At 45.2% G+C, this 15,846-nt stretch overlaps 3 protein-coding genes across 4 annotated transcripts; 1 reads left to right on the forward strand and 2 right to left on the reverse strand.

Annotated features, from left to right (window-relative positions):
• Positions 1 to 3: 3 nt before the first annotated feature.
• On the reverse strand, positions 4 to 3,003 carry LOC117381155 (schwannomin-interacting protein 1-like). Its single transcript, XM_033978042.2, has 7 exons — positions 2,798 to 3,003; positions 2,076 to 2,201; positions 1,588 to 1,658; positions 1,428 to 1,500; positions 1,148 to 1,246; positions 743 to 842; positions 4 to 532 (listed from the first exon to the last, which is right to left on the reverse strand). Exons 2-7 carry the CDS (start codon positions 2,196 to 2,198, stop codon positions 438 to 440), a joined length of 561 nt encoding a protein of 186 aa, XP_033833933.1. The 5' UTR covers positions 2,199 to 2,201; positions 2,798 to 3,003; the 3' UTR covers positions 4 to 437.
• A 1,207-nt stretch (positions 3,004 to 4,210) lies between these two features.
• On the forward strand, positions 4,211 to 11,220 carry LOC117381751 (P2R1A-PPP2R2A-interacting phosphatase regulator 1). 2 transcript variants are annotated; one of them, XR_008648942.1, is made up of 10 exons: positions 4,211 to 4,813; positions 5,761 to 5,845; positions 7,479 to 7,535; positions 8,237 to 8,280; positions 8,363 to 8,417; positions 8,487 to 8,551; positions 8,614 to 8,657; positions 8,793 to 8,871; positions 9,138 to 10,629; positions 10,698 to 11,220. XR_008648942.1 is itself a non-coding variant. In XM_055226655.1 (10 exons), the coding sequence occupies exons 2-10, from the start codon at positions 4,722 to 4,724 to the stop codon at positions 9,211 to 9,213; spliced, it is 597 nt and encodes a 198-aa protein (XP_055082630.1). In that variant the 5' UTR covers positions 4,211 to 4,505; positions 4,601 to 4,721; the 3' UTR covers positions 9,214 to 11,220. The 2 variants fall into 2 exon arrangements, 1 of the variants encoding a protein (XP_055082630.1); XM_055226655.1 differs by having other exon boundaries at positions 4,211 to 4,505; positions 4,601 to 4,813; positions 9,138 to 11,220.
• A 423-nt stretch (positions 11,221 to 11,643) lies between these two features.
• Positions 11,644 to 15,545, reverse strand: c14h17orf49 (chromosome 14 C17orf49 homolog). The gene is made up of 6 exons (XM_033978759.2): positions 15,260 to 15,545; positions 14,101 to 14,195; positions 12,902 to 13,003; positions 12,590 to 12,819; positions 12,366 to 12,458; positions 11,644 to 12,037 (listed from the first exon to the last, which is right to left on the reverse strand). Exons 1-6 carry the CDS (start codon positions 15,278 to 15,280, stop codon positions 11,973 to 11,975), a joined length of 606 nt encoding a protein of 201 aa, XP_033834650.1. The 5' UTR covers positions 15,281 to 15,545; the 3' UTR covers positions 11,644 to 11,972.
• Positions 15,546 to 15,846: the final 301 nt, after the last annotated feature.

Raw genomic sequence — 15,846 nt, forward strand, 5'->3', positions numbered from 1 at the left:
AGGTTTTACAAATGTGACTTTAATCACTGGATAAAAAGGTTACAGTACATGGCTTTATATATTAATGTTTTAAATCTTTAATAGAAAAGTGGAGTCTCCCTCAGAAGTAAACATGGACGTTAGTGTTGAGTACATACATGTAACATGCAGTAGGACTGAACCAAACCCCTCGTCTGTCACATGGGCCTGAAACATGACCAACAGAAACATACGGCCTCAAAGTTTTGTCTGAAAAGCTCATTTTAAAAAGTGAAAACACTGTTTATTACATAATCCTAGATTTGTGTTTGTCCCAAATTCAGCTCCCGGTTTAGTCCTGAGTCAGTCCTTGTTTTAAATTTGACAAGTTATTCAGATACAAGTGTCTCTGTTTAACCCTGCTTCAGTCCTGCTTCAGTCCAGGTTTAGTCCTGCTTCAGTCCTACTTCAGTCCAGGTTCATGTGAGGTCCAGCAGGTCCAGTAGCAGAGCGTCTTGTTCATTTCTGAGTTGGTCGCGGATCAGGAGGACGGAGACCAGCCCAGCGCTCAGATCTGAAGAAAAACAAAAACACATCGAGGAGAATTCACGAGACTGAAATCTGAACTTAAACTAAGACAAGAATCACAACATGAGTCTAAAGTACAAAGAGAACAGCTTTACACAGAATAAGAGACAGACAGGGAGGGCATCTGACACACAGGGACATTTATTTCTTACCGAGAACAGATTACCAGGACTAAACCCGGTCTCCGTAGACTCACCGTGAGTGCTCTTTTGCAGAGACGTTCTCGTCTCCTGAAGTTCCTGAAGAGTTCTCTGCTCCAGCTCAGACCGGACCAGAGGAGCCCAACACGCCTGGGACTAGAACCAGAAACCACACTCAGACAGGGCAGGAGATTTATCCAAAAACGTGTCGTAATTGTGTTTTTGTCGTTAGGGCTGCCAATCCATTGGTCGATTAAAAAGAGGGCGGGGCAAAGTCTCTCAAAACTGTACCTGACCCAGACTGACTCACCACCCCACACCTGCAGGGGGAGCTCCTGCACAAACAGGTTCCCACACTTGGGCTCAAATCATTTTTATACTTTTTCTTTTCATGATAAAGACACAAACCAGATGAACCTGATCATATCGATTTAAAGTTTGTGTAAAATATTTGTACTCACCCTGTGGTCAGTTTCCCGCCTGAGCTCGTCCAATCGTTTGTCCCGAAGCGCCCTCAGCGTCACAACCACTTCCTGTTTGAGTCCACAGCCGACGGGGACCTGGGGACAGAAGGACCGGGTTTAGACCTGGTTTAGTCCTAGTTTAGACCTGGTTTAGTCCTGGTTTAGTCCTAATTTAGTTCAGGTTTAGTCCTGGTTTAGACCTGGTTTAGTTCTGGTTTAGTCCTGGTTTAGTCCTGGTTTAGTCCTGGTTCAGGATGCTGCTTTGTGATTGGCTCACCTCTCGTTTGGCTCCGCCCTCGTCCTCGCTGTCTTCATCGTTATAGAAACACAACTGAAGATTCTTCTGTAACCTGAAAAAACAGGAACATGAACCGGGACTAAACCAGAACTAAACCGGGACTAAACCAGGACTAAACCAGGATACCAGGTCTTTTTACCGGGAGCTGAGTCTCTTCTTCTTCCGGTCTTCCTCTTGGTCTTCGTACCAGACTCGTCTCAGTGCTGCCCCCTGTGGGAGGACACAGGCACCATTTAAGCCTTGGTGGCTCAGTTGGTAGAGCGTTTGCCTTGAGAGTCATATATATATGTCTGTAGATCAGGACTAAACCAGGACTAAACCAGGACTAAACCAGGACTGAACCAGGACTAAACCAGGTCTAAACCAGGACTGAACCAGGACTAAACCAGGACTAAACCAGGACTGAACCAGGACTAAACCAGGACTAAACCAGGACTGAACCAGGACTAAACCAGGTCTAAACCAGGACTGAACCAGGACTAAACCAGGACTAAACCAGGACTGAACCAGGACTAAACCAGGACTAAACCAGGACTAAACCAGGACTAAACCAGGACTAAACCAGGATTAAACCAGGACTAAACCAGGACTAAACCAGGACTAAACCAGGACTAAACCCGGCCTCACCTGGGTGGTCTGCTCTTGTCTCTCCAGCTCTTCGATGCGAGCGTTCAGTTCCTCCCAGTGCATCATGGGTAAGTTGTCCTCCGCGCCGCCATCTTCGTCCTCCCTCTCCCCAGACACCTCCATCCTCTGCAGAGTCCAAGCACCACAACAAAGACCACGGAGACATCAGAACTCAACCAGGACTAAACCAAGACTAATGTGATGAAATGTCCCGCAGTGGGGCTTTAACCCTGTTCCTCAGAAACATCCCTGGACTTGTGTTTTGTTTTATTCACATGTTTCTGTTTCCTGCACATTTGCACAGCTCATAACACTCTGTCACACCTGGTGATGTCATCAGGTGGTGGTGCAGCTCCTCTGGGTTTTTAAAGTCCAGTCTCTGCTTCACTAAAGTCTTTGTTTGTTTCAACTTGTTTCTGCAGCGACACTTTTTCTGCTCAAAAGAATCTGACCCAAAAACAAGTGATGAAACGACGTCACCAGGTCTAAACTCGGACTAAACCAGGACTGAACCAGGACTAAACCAGGACTGAACCAGGTCTAAACTCGGACTAAACCAGGTCTAAACTCGGACTAAACCAGGACTAAACCAGGTCTAAACTCGGACTAAACCAGGACTAAACGGGGTCTTCAGCTCTGCTCCTGAACCAGGTTTAGACCCAGCCTTCCTGACAGTTCCCCGGGAGCTCCAGTGCGCACTCCCCGGTCAGACAGTCACTCACCTCCCGCTCACCTCCTGCGCTGGCCCCGGGCTGTCTCACACATGTTTACCCCGCAGAGGCGCCCCTTTTCCGGCCTCAGTCCTGAGCTTCACCGCGGAACAAACCCGAGGAGCGGAGTCAAAGTTGGGGCTAAGTTTGTGTCGGAGCGGACCCTCTCTCTCCGCCCGCTTCCGCCGCTCCTCCGCGGGACAGGGCCGGAGCCAGCGCGGGACAGGGCCCCAGCGCGGGACAGGGCCCCAGCGCGGGACAGGGCCCCAGAGCGGGACAGGGCCCCAGCGCGGGACAGGGCCCCAGAGCGGGACAGGGCCGGAGCCGAGACCCGGGACCCCGGACCCGTCAGAGTCCAGACCAGTGGATTTATCAGGCTCCGTCTGAACAGGTCAAGTTCAACAATTAATTAGCCTGACCCCTGACCCCTGACCCCCTGGTTTAGTCTGGTTTTAGACCTGATAAAGTCCGGGTTTAGATCTGGTGGTACTTTAATGCCACATACATGTTAGTGTGCACTCGTGTGAATGGTTTATGGACTTTTTTTTAATTTAAGATATTTGCCTGTTTTTAAAATTGCTCAGTTTCTGCAGCTCCGCCCCCTGCTGGTCGTGTCTGCACACGGCACAGCTCATGTGAAAGTTAAAGGCCTGGATCAGCCTGTTTCTTTTGTTCTGATGTCGTTTCCTCATCACAAACAGACCTGGATCTGTGTTTTGTTTCATTCTCACATGTTTAACACACAAAACCTTTAGTCTCCACTGATCTAAAGGTAAAAGGAGCTGTTAACATGAAAACTACCACTTCATGACATCACAAGGTGGAACAGAGCGTTTTGAGCTTTGTAGATGTCACAGACTAATAATAAAGTGACTCAAACATGTGAATGAAACAAAACACAACTCCAGGTCTGATTTTGAGGAGAAGTGTTAGAACATGGACTAAAGCTACAAGAGTCAGTTTGTGTGATATGGAGCTTAAACTGTTAGAGTCAGATTTCTCCTCCCTCTCTCTACTCTGAATCTGTACAGAGTTTTTATTATATTTTATGAGTAAAAAAGAGAGAGAGAACATGGTCACGTGTTTGTGGAAAGACCCAAACCCAGGACTAAACCAGGCCCCAGGCCCAGATGTGCAGATGTGCAGAGTGTTGTCTCTGGGGACAGATAAACGTCCTCTCTGCTGTTCAGACCTTCGCTCTGTATTTTCTCTGTATTTTCTCTGTATTCTCTCTATATTCTCTCTGTATTCTCTCTGTATTCTCTCTGTATTCTCTCTGTATTTTCTCTGTATTCTCTCTGTATTTTCTCTGTATTCTCTCTGTGTTTTCTCTGTATTCTCTCTGTATTCTCTCTGTATTCTCTCTGTATTTTCTCTGTATTTACTCTGAGGCTCTGTGCACTTCCCCCTGAGCCCGCTGCGCGGCGCTGTTTCCTCGGCCGCAGTTGTCACACTCTTTGCGTGAGACTATGTTGGAAAAAGCTCCTAAACTCCGCTCTTTCACGGTTTTTGCGGCTGGTTTAGCGCGGATCGCGCTGTGAGTGCGGCCCGGAGCAGGACCCGCACTCGCTGCGCCCTGTAGCCGCCTCGGAGCGTCGCTCTCGGGGCTTGTGCGGAGCGGGTTACCGATCTGTGACTGGAGCTTTAGCCGTTAGCACATTAGCTCCGGAGCTAATCCGAACGTCACGTCAGCGGCGCAGGCCGAGCGGCGCAGGCCCGGGTGAGTCAGGGGCCGGGGTCTGTGCCCGCGGGAGGAGCTCCGGGCCTCCCGGTGCTCACTCCCGGTGTTCCCCGGTATCTGTCGGTTCGTTTCAGGGGCACATTTTGGGGGGACATGCGGTAGACCGCGGCTCCCGGAGGTGAGGCCTGCGGGTCGGGCTTTCAGCGGCCTCGCGTGAGACGCGCGGCCGCCGCGTGGATCTCGGAGCGCGGCCTCATGGAGCGGATGGAGGTGGAGCCGTGCGCATGCGCAGCAGGGGGCGGGGCTCTGCGCAGGTCCAACAGCGCCCCCATGATCACGAGCGTCAGGTGAGACATAGACTGTGTTTTTATGGTGTATATGTTTATAAATGTGTCTTTATAAAGTTTAAGATTTATAAATGACACATAAGATCAGTCAAAACTGTACGTGTCCCACACTGGGGAAATTTCAATGTTGCAACATAAAGTTCCAGAGCAGCCAAAGAAAAGGTGGAGTCAAAGTTTTGATTTAGAATCGAACTGAAAATCCACAAATGTTGAACTGCATCATTATTAGTTTGGGATAAGCTCCGCACACAATAATCATGTATGTTAGCTTACTCGCTAACTTAGTCCCAGTAATGACAGAGATATTGACCATAAACCAGGTCAACAAATCTACTTTACGTTAGAGAACAAACTCCCCTGTTGTCATGTGACCCTGTTGTCATGTGACCCTGTTGTCATGTGACTCTGAGCTGTTGATTCATTTGGAGTCATGATGAACCTGATTGTGCTTCGTAGGTTTTGTATGTTGTGTTTTATATTATAATGTTGTTACCTCCTCAAAAACAGGCCTTTGTTTCATTCACACATGTTTGAGTCACTTTATTATTAGTCTGTCACATCTCCAAAGATCAAAATGCTCTGTTCCACCTTGTGATGTCATCAAGTGGTAGTTTTCACGTTAACAGCTCCTTTTACCTTTAGTTCAGTAGAGATTAGCAATTCCAAAACTGAAATCTACTGAATGATTCTAGTGAAGGTGGAGTTTAAAAACACAGTGGAGCATTTACTATATCACCACATGATGACATCACAAGGTGGAACAGAGTGTTTTCAGTCTGAGAGAAGAACTCAGCCTAAATGTGCAGGTTTGTGTGTTAAACATGTGAGAATGAAACAAAACACAACTCCAGGTCTGTTTGTGACGAGGAAACGACATTAGAACAGATCAGAGAGCAGTGCATTATGGGACATTTAACTGTTTTTATGTTGTTTTTTGTTTTTTTTAGCGACGGCTCCACCGTCTTTGGCTCCTCCTCTTCAGCGAGATTCAGACGCAGCAGTGTCTCAGTGAACCCCAGCGGCCCCTCACAGGTCAGACTCCACCTGCTGCAGACGACACCATCATAGTTTCACTTCAACTTTGAGAGACAGAACAGGAAAATAATCCAAGAAATCAGATCGTAGGATTTTTTATGAATTAATTGGTAAATTCCTTGGTAAAATAAGTATTTGTTCATCTACAAACAAGCGAGATTTGTGTCTCTCACAGACCTGTAACTTCTTCTTTAAGAGGCTCCTCTGTCCTCCACTCGTCCCCTGTATTAATGGTCCCTGTTTGAACTCGTTCTCAGTATAAAAGACACATGTCCACAACCTCAAACAGTCAGACTCCAAACTCCACTATGGACAAGACCAAAGAGCAAAGGAACCATAAACAAAACTGTAGACACCAGGCCCCGAACACTCAGTCTGCAACAGGTAAGAAGGAAATCAACTGTGGAGCAATTATTAGAAAATGAAAGACAAGACACTGATAATTTCCCTCGATCTGGGGTCCACAAAGATCTCACCCCGTGGGGTCAAAATGACACAAGAACAATGAGCAAAAACCCCAGAACCACACGGGGCGACTGAGTGAATGACCTGCAGAGAGCTGGGACCAAAGTAACAAAGGCACCATCAGTAACACACTACACCACCAGGGACTCAAATCCTGCAGTGCCAGACGTGTCTCCTGTTTAAGACGGGACATGTCCAGGCCCGTCTGAAGTTTGACAGAAGCATTTGGATGATCCAGAAGAGGATTGGGAGAATGTCACATTGTCAGATGAAACCAAAATATAACTTTTTGGTTAAAACTCAACTTGTCGTGTTTGGAGGAGAAAGAATGCTGAGTTGCATCCAAAGAACACCAGACCTACTGTGAATCATGAGGGTGGAAACATCATGCTTTGAGGTGTTTTTTCTGCAAAGGCACCAGGACGACTGATCCGTGTAAAGGACAGAATGAACGGGGCCATGTATCATGAGATTTTGAGAGAAAACCTCCTTCCATCAGCGAGGGCATTGAAGATGAAACGTGGCTGGGTCTTTCAGCGTGACAATGATCCCAAACACACCACCCAGGGAACGAGTGGCTTCGTGAGAAGCATTTCAAGGTCCTGGAGGGGCCTAGCCAGGCTCCAGATCTCAACTCCATAGAAAATCTTTGGAGGGAGTTGAAAGTCCATGTTGCCCCAAAACATCACTGCTCTAGAGGAGATCTGCAGGAGGAATGGACCAAACTACAGCAACAGAGAAAACCTCTGGAGACAGAAAACGACCTGTCACTGCAACAAAGAGAATATAACAAAGTATGAGATGAACTTTTGTTATTGACCAAATACTTATTTTCCAGCATAATTTGCAAATAAATTCATTAAAAATCAGATGATGTTATTTCCTGGATTCTTTCATTCTGTCTCACAGTTGAAGTGAAACTGATGAAACTTACAGGCCTCATCTTTTTACACACATACCACAAACTTCACACATACTGTATAATTTTACATGCTCATTTTTCATGATTTCAGATCATTTGGAACCTAGAACCTAGAGGTTGATGCCTAGTTTTGGCCTTTCTGTTCAGAGTTAGGGGTTTAGGGTTTTAGGGTTAGGACTCATTTTGGCATTTTTTTGTTTGAATGATATTTATTTGACATTCTTGTGTTTTCTGTTTCTGCAGCTGCTTCCTCTGTCTTCATTTCCCCTGAACACAGACCGGACTGAGACCAAGAGACATGTGAGTCCAACACCTGGTCCTGCTCTAGTCCTGCTCTAGTCCTGTTCTAGTCCTGTTCTAGTCCTGCTCTAGTCCTGCTCTAGTCCTGCTCTAGTCCTGTTCTAGTCCTGTTCTAGTCCTGTTCTAGTCCTGCTCTAGTCCTGCTCTAGTCCTGCTCTAGTCCTGTTCTAGTCCTGTTCTAGTCCTGCTCTAGTCCTGCTCTAGTCCTGTTCTAGTCCTGTTCTAGTCCTGTTCTAGTCCTGCTCTAGTCCTGCTCTAGTCCTGCTCTAGTCCTGTTCTAGTCCTGTTCTAGTCCTGCTCTAGTCCTGCTCTAGTCCTGCTCTAGTCCTGTTCTAGTCCTGTTCTAGTCCTGCTCTAGTCCTGCTCTAGTCCTGCTCTAGTCCTGTTCTAGTCCTGTTCTAGTCCTGCTCTAGTCCTGCTCTAGTCCTGTTCTAGTCCTGTTCTAGTCCTGTTCTAGTCCTGCTCTAGTCCTGCTCTAGTCCTGCTCTAGTCCTGCTCTAGTCCTGCTCTAGTCCTGTTCTAGTCCTGTTCTAGTCCTGTTCTAGTCCTGTTCTAGTCCTGCTCTAGTCCTGTTCTAGTCCTGCTCTAGTCCTGCTCTAGTCCTGCTCTAGTCCTGTTCTAGTCCTGTTCTAGTCCTGCTCTAGTCCTGCTCTAGTCCTGTTCTAGTCCTGTTCTAGTCCTGTTCTCTTGTGTGTTTTCAGGAGGACCTCAGCTCTGCTCTGAGGGGGAGTCTGCAGCGACTCAGGTCAGAATAAAAATCTGATAATAACATTTAAATTTTACAGACACATTTTTGTAAATTTACAGATATATTTGTGCTTTTCCAGTGCGTCGAGTCTGACCCCAGCTCCAGCGGCGAGTCACTGGAGCCACTCGACCACGGTCAGTTTGAAATCACAATTTAAAACCTCACGAAGAAATTTAAAGTCACGTAATCTTATTTTGTTTCAGTGGAGCCCTCCTCAGGACTCTGGGGTCACTCCAAACTCCTCCCCCTCGCCCACACGCAGATTCAGGTACTGCTTTAGTCCTGGTTTAGTCCTGGTTTAGTCCTGGTTTAACTCTCTTCTTGTTTCAGACCGGCAGTAAGATGGCCGACAGCAGCTCCTCTCAAGCGAAAAGGTAACAGCAGAAAGACAACAACCATCATGATGTTTTGCAGATTTAGTCCTAGTTTAGTCCTGGTTAGGACCTGGTTTAGTCCTGGTTTAGACCTGGTTTAGTCCTGGTTTAAACATTTCTTGTTTGTTTCTTCAGGAGGAGTGGAGTCGGACGGTCCGCCCAAAAAACTCTTTGTCGCTGGAGTCTCAGAGCCGCATAGAAACTTCTCTGTCAGGTCTGGACCAGGACTGGACCAGGACTGACCCAGGACTGACCCAGGACTGAACTAGGACTGAACTAGGACTGACCCAGGACTGACCCAGGACTGAACTAGGACTGAACTAGGACTGACCCAGGACTGACCCAGGACTGGACCAGGACTGAACCAGGACTGAACCAGGACTGAACCAGGACTGGACCAGGACTGGACCAGGACTGGACCAGGACTGGACCAGGACTGAACCAGGACTGAACCAGGACTGACTCTTCTTGTGTTTCCAGTGTTTCGGAGGCGTCGGACTCTCCTCCTCTCAGCGCGCCGCCATCTTTCTCCTCCTTCTCTCCGCACCAGCACTAGCCCCACCCTCACCTATGAAATCTGGCTCCTGATTGGACGGTGAGACGACAGAGCAGAGGATTGTGGGAAACGCAGTCACAAATGAAGCACTTAAAGATAATCACCAAAAATATGAAGGTTTTGTGTTGAAGAAATCCTCTCCAGGACTTTTTAAACGTTTGTAAAAAAAAAAAATGAATGTGCTTTTTATCCCAAAACAGAACTCAAACCAGAAACCAGTGGCACAGTGGTTATCCTGTCTCCTCCCTCTTACCAGGAGGTTGTGGGTTTGACTCTTGATGCTCTTTTTCTGGTTTGAACACTAAACAGGGACTATATTTTTATCAGCTTTTATTGTTTTGTTGACATCTGCAGTTCTGAGCAAAAACGATCGTGATGTTTGACGACTTCAAAGCATAATTTTGAATTTCAAGTGCAACTTTCATCAGAAAAGAACAAAACCAGAGTCGTCCTCAGTCACATTCCCTCGAGTTTTATGTCGACGATGTGAAACTCGCAGCTCCTCACATATGATTTAGTTTGGCTCGTCTGTTTTAAATCAGATGCCACGTCCCGACAGTGACACTTTAAGTTACTTTTTCTGGAGTAATATTTTCCCCAAATACTTTTTACTCTTTCTTGGACCACTACACTGTACTTCTACTTGAGGAATATTATTTTGAAGTAACATTACTCTTACTGATATAAAAAAAAATCTACTTCAGTACGAGGAATGTTTTTTGCAGTCCCGGTTTAGTCTTGACTTGGACCTAAGTACCATTACTCTTACTCGAGTATATCTTTGGATACTTCAGCACCTCTGGCCAAAACAAAACATATTTGTAATTTCAACAGTTTAAACAGTTTTATTCACACTTTTGTCAGTGCCTTAGCCGAGGTCCACACTTTTAACTTCAGAATTGCCTCAGTTTGTTGCGCAGAACTGCAGATGTAAAATGTACTCTTCAAATGTGTAAATACTGTTTGTAATGTTGTGAAAATGTAAATATTTTGTACAGTTTTAGGTCTCTCATTTTAAAACGTGACATTTTGTTTTGGAAAAAGGACATCGGGACGAGGGGTCGGGCAGAAAAACATGAATCACGATTTTTTAAAACTTTTTTTCTTTTCAAAAAACAAATACAAAATGTCATTTTATGTTTTGGTTTCAGAGACATTTAAAACAAAAATACTTTTCTTCTTTTCTTCAAGTGTTTGGTCGGCTCCAAACCGAGAGGACTGTGCGTCTAGAACAGCCAAACTGACCTTTGACCTTGAAGAGAGGTTTATCCAGGACTGAGTCTCCTAAAGCTAGTCCTGGTTCAGTCCTGGTTCAGTCCTGGTTCAGTCCTGGTTTAGTCCTGGTTCAGTCCTGGTTCAGTCCTGGTTCAGTCCTGGTTTTAGTCCTGGTTCAGTCCTGGTTCAGTCCTGGTTTTAGTCCTGGTTTTAGTCCTGGTTTAGTCCTGGTTCAGTCCTGGTTCAGTCCTGGTTTAGTCCTGGTTTAGTCCTGGTTCAGTCCTGGTTCAGTCCTGGTTTAGTCCTGGTTCAGTCCTGGTTCAGTCCTGGTTTAGTCCTGGTTTAGTCCTGGTTTAGTCCTGGTTTAGTCCTGGTTTAGTCCTTCCAAACAGACTTATTTCTTACTTGTGGCGTTTTTTGCACATTTCAGTCGTAAACGACTTTGTTTCAGCTTTATCTTCGCCAAATTCTATTTTTATTTGTTAAAAAAATCAAATTATTCTAAGTATTTCCTTCTCAGACAGATGCCACATTTCACAAAAACAGGCCCGGGATTCAGAGAGTTGAGTCTGATCATCTTTTAGTCCGGGTTTAGTCTCGGTTCGGACCTGGTTTAGTCCTGGTTTAGTCCTGGTTGAGGTGTGGCTCAGAGTTAAAGGGAAAAGCACATCATAAACAGTATTTTTCTGTAAATATTTCTATTTTCTGATAAAAAACAAACTAAACAAACAAAAAACATTGTATTTTTATGAAGCGTTTGTGTCTCATAAAAGTCTCAATAAATGCTGTAGATCCCACTGAATTCTTATTTAGTCCTGGTCCAGACCCGAAGTAGAACCATGTCTCAGTCCTGGTTTTGAGTCAAAGTCTCCATTTTGAAGTTTGTGTCTGAAGTTTCTCCTCTGACCTTATGCATCAGAACATCCTAATGATTCACTACGATGAGTTTAGACCTGGTTTAGACCTGGTTTAGACCTGGTTTAGATCTAGTTTAGACCTGGTTTAAACCTGGTTTAAACCTGGTTACTGTGGTATTACTTGGCGTGGAAAGTTTGAGACTCTGGCCTATAACAGTTTGACTGTGTTGCTAAACTGGTTCAGTGTCATACTGTGGAACATTCTGGACAATGCAATAACATCTCCATGGACACAAGTAGGTGGCAGTGAAGTGACATAGTGCAGCTTTAATCCGACAGTAGTAACTTTGACCACAACTTTGACTTTTCTTTAGTTTTTATTAAAAAACATGACACTCAAATATATGACTCTTTTGAACAATGGTCCATGTGGCTCCTCTGGGCTGGACAGAGCTGCGGAGTGAAGCAACACGACTCAATGGGGTCTATGACAAACACAAACTAAAGGATAAATAAACCAGCGCCACCTCCAGGCCCACTGCAGTAGCATCCAGGAAATAAAGTACTGAATTAAAACTACGAGTCCATTTGACCGCAGCCAATCAGAAAAGAGCTGTACAAGAGCTGACGTAAAGGAATCGTTTTGTTTGGCCCTGTAGAGCAGAGCCACACATCAGAGGTCAGAGGTCAGCGGGAGAGCAGCGGGAGGTCACTGGAGTTCATGATGAGGCTGGAGTCCAGGTTCAGAGATTCTGAAACCAAACAGAAATGGTTTAGGCAACACAAGTGCATTTTCTGTATGTTTGAGGTGCAGTTCACAGTGCGGCCTGAAGGTGGAGCTGTATGTTTGAGGTGCAGTTCACAGTGCGGCCTGAAGGTGGAGCTGTATGTTTGAAGTGCAGTTCACAGTGCGGCCTGAAGGTGGAGCTGTTCTGTATGTTTGAGGTGCAGTTCACAGTGCGGCCTGAAGGTGGAGCTGTTCTGTATGTTTGAAGTGCAGTTCACAGTGCGGCCTGAAGGTGGAGCTGTTCTGTATGTTTGAGGTGCAGTTCACAGTGCGGCCTGAAGGTGGAGCTGTACCTTGGTCGAAGTTGAGTTTTTTGGAATCGAGTCCTTCGATGTCGACAAGGTCAGAGTTCACGTCGGCGTCGTTGAGCGCGCTCAGAGTCACGTCTGAAACACAAAACAGCTTCAGTTCAGACGGATCGCTTCAAAATGCTCCGTTCCACCTTGTGATGTCATCGAGTGGTAGTAGATCGAGAGCAGTGTCATATGGGCCCATAATTCCCTGTATTTGAGCTCACCTGCCGTCTTCTGCTTCTTGATCGGTGGAGGGGCGAGGGAGGGGGCGGGCTGCGTGACCTGCGGGGGTTGGGGCGGGGCCGAGGCGGGAGTGGCGGGTGCGGCCATGGCTCCGGCGGGTGTGGCGGGCGGCAGGGCAGGTGCTTTCTTCACGGGTTTCTTGTGAGCGTCAGAGAGAGGAACGCGGCTGTCCTCGTACAGTTTCCTCTTCACTGTCGACTTGATCTGAGCGCTGAGAGTAGAGACAGTTAAACAACACGACCACCGGGGGGCGCTCACGGTACGGCGCAGTCTGGTGCATTAGAGACACTCACACAGTCCGCTCTTTGATGACGCTGCTGATGTTGTTCAGGTCGTCTCCAAACCGTCGCACGGCCAAACGCAGCATCTCGATCTCCGTCTCTGTCCATTTGGCCCTGAGACAAAAACAACACGGAAACACAAATTATGTCACGTTTTAGTCGTGTCCGTGGACCGGGGTGACTGCGCTCTCCACCGTCCAAAAGGCTTTTTCAGGGCGTACAACTTGGACCACTCATTTCACCAAAACATCGTTAAGATCATCATATTTAAGATTTTTGTGGACAGTTGTTTTCAAGATGTTTTGGTGAAGTTTCGAGTGTTACTTCCTGTTTGGACACAGGCAGCAGTTATGACATAATTCTATAACTGTTACCAAGCAACCATAATGTAAACAAGGGCCAAAACTTGTGTAAATGACAACAGTTCTGATTAGACTCATACAAATAAAGACAACGGCGCCTGATTTGTCTGTTTTTAATGTTCATATCTTGATTTACAGACACAAAAGTGAAATAAAACCCTCAGGTCATGTAGAGGGTTACAGTGTTCCCTGGTTTATGGCGGCGGTTACATTCTAAAAATCCTCGACGTATCAGCTTTATTTTTTACAATTATTATATGTTTTTGTCTGTAAAACCCCTCACCACACACTTTATACACTTTTCTCACACAGGCGTTAACATTTTCTCACATTTCTCTCTCGTTTAAACTCTCTCAAAGTTCAAACCTTCGTTGTCGTCTTTGTCGGTGCAGAACGTTTCATCGACATTGTGGGTTTTGTCGGTGGAGAAAACAAATTGCAAACGTACAGCACTTCAGAGTCACACTGAGATCCAACGTTTATGTAAATTTGTCTGAACACATTCTGTACTGGACAGGAGACACGGCACGGAGGAGACTGATGGACAATGGTCTACAGTCCAACAGCCAATCAGGACGCACGACACAATGCAGGTTCATACAATGTATAAAAACATGTAAAATTGCACACAAAAAAATCACAAAAAAATAACAAAAAAAAATGCGAGACCACAAAAGGTGAACTGTGAGGGACAACTGTACACTGATATAAGGTCTGATATAAGATATAAGGTATATGAAAAAGTACTACAGTTTAATGTTGAAAACCACATTCTACTGTCTTTTCCTTAGTATCAAAATAGAGGTTGAAATGTTAATATCGTGACCACACTAGTGCGCCTGGACTCACCCTGCCGGGCTGGAGTCAGACACTGGGTGGAGCTGCATGGTCAGCTCCCCGAGTTTAGAGAAAGCTGCTCCAGCTGCAGAGAAGATCTCCCCCACCTGCACCACAGAAATGACACGTTTAAACTGTTTAGGTAAAATAATACATACATCTGAACGTATTTAAACCTGTCCAGGCGGATTAACATCTGAGAGAAACTGAAATCTGAACTTTAAACTGACTTTGTTGTTTGTAGACGTCTAAACTACAGGATTAACAGCTTTTACACAGAAGAAGACCCCACAGGGACAAAGAGGGGGCACCTTCTTTCTTTCTATATCTTTTATTTGTCAGGAAGCATGTACAAATTCATTAATCCTACAAAATAAAAGATGATTTGTACCAGATTTAGCTACTGCTACTCTCCATGTGCAGTCCCTGGGCAGGTGAACACATTAAAATACACACTTCATTACAAATACATTATAAGACTAACAGTTCATTATTAACATTAGCATGAAAATACAATAAATATCTCCAAAAAGTCCAATACATGATGTTTCCTACAGTCTATACCAATTTTAAAAAATCAATTATGTGCAGGTTTTTGCAGTGAATACAAAACAAATGAGCCAGACTGATGTGGACATATTTGATTATCTAAAATGTACTTTTTTCAGATTTCTAGTAAAATGATTCAACCCTACAGACAGTTTCAGAGTCTGGAAGCTGATTCCACTGTCTGACGCACAAGGAGGGCATCTGGCACACAGGGGACATCTCAGAACAGATGTTTGCAGAGGTCTAAAATTGAAAAGTCAATGCTAGACCCGCTGTACATTAGGTTATTCATTCATAGTTGATGACACGCTCCTAAACTAGTCCATGTGTTTATTAAAGAGATCAGGGTTCAAAAGGCACATGTTTAACGGTGTATATGGCAGGATTCCACACTTTTACATGTATATTTGTGCTGTATATTGCTTGAAATGCACGAGAGTCTGTGCTGTGCCTCAGTTTTGTGCAGAGAAATGACCGGGCTCGTGCATGTTTGTCACTGTGGCTTTGTTGTGTTTCCGGTTCAAATCCTGCAGCTCAAACTTCACCCTCACATCACTAAATATTTACATTATTTCTGAACAAAACCCTAGAAATACAAGTGTAATATCTATGTGAGACGTACCTTCGCGGATGCAGACGTCATGTTGCCCGATAATCACTGTTTAAATGAGGGAAAATCCACAAACTTTAGGAGAAAAGCAATGAATCAGTCGTTAGCCGCGTTAGCTTCTGATGCTAACTCCTTCTCGGCGCTTTAACTCGTCTCCATTTAGGCGCAAAAAAAGGAGATAAAACAGAATAACTCTTTAAAATAACGCGAATCCCAACTATGTTACATTTGAGGCTTTTAAATCTCGGATTAATTTGTGATTATTGTTAATATTTTGCCACAAAGCCACAAAAGAGCACGGGCACTGTAGGGCGCGCTCTGATTGGCTGATATCGGAGAGTAGGCGGGACGTGTGAGCCTGGAGGAGTCGAGTATTTCCGACTGTTTCCGAGTGTTTACGAGTGTTCTCAGTGTTTAGTTTATTTTATTTCTTTATTTATTTACAAAAAATACACGCATTTAAATAGTTCATACATTTAATTCTATGAAAGAGAACTCCCCAGAGGCTAACTTAGCTTTCCGAGTGCTTTCGAGTATTTCCGAATGTTTCCGAGTGTTTCTCAGCGTTTTCTTTATTTTATTTCTTTATTTATTTACAA

Source organism: Periophthalmus magnuspinnatus, chromosome 14 (assembly GCF_009829125.3).
Source record: "Periophthalmus magnuspinnatus isolate fPerMag1 chromosome 14, fPerMag1.2.pri, whole genome shotgun sequence".
Classification (NCBI taxonomy): Eukaryota; Metazoa; Chordata; class Actinopteri; order Gobiiformes; family Gobiidae; genus Periophthalmus; species Periophthalmus magnuspinnatus.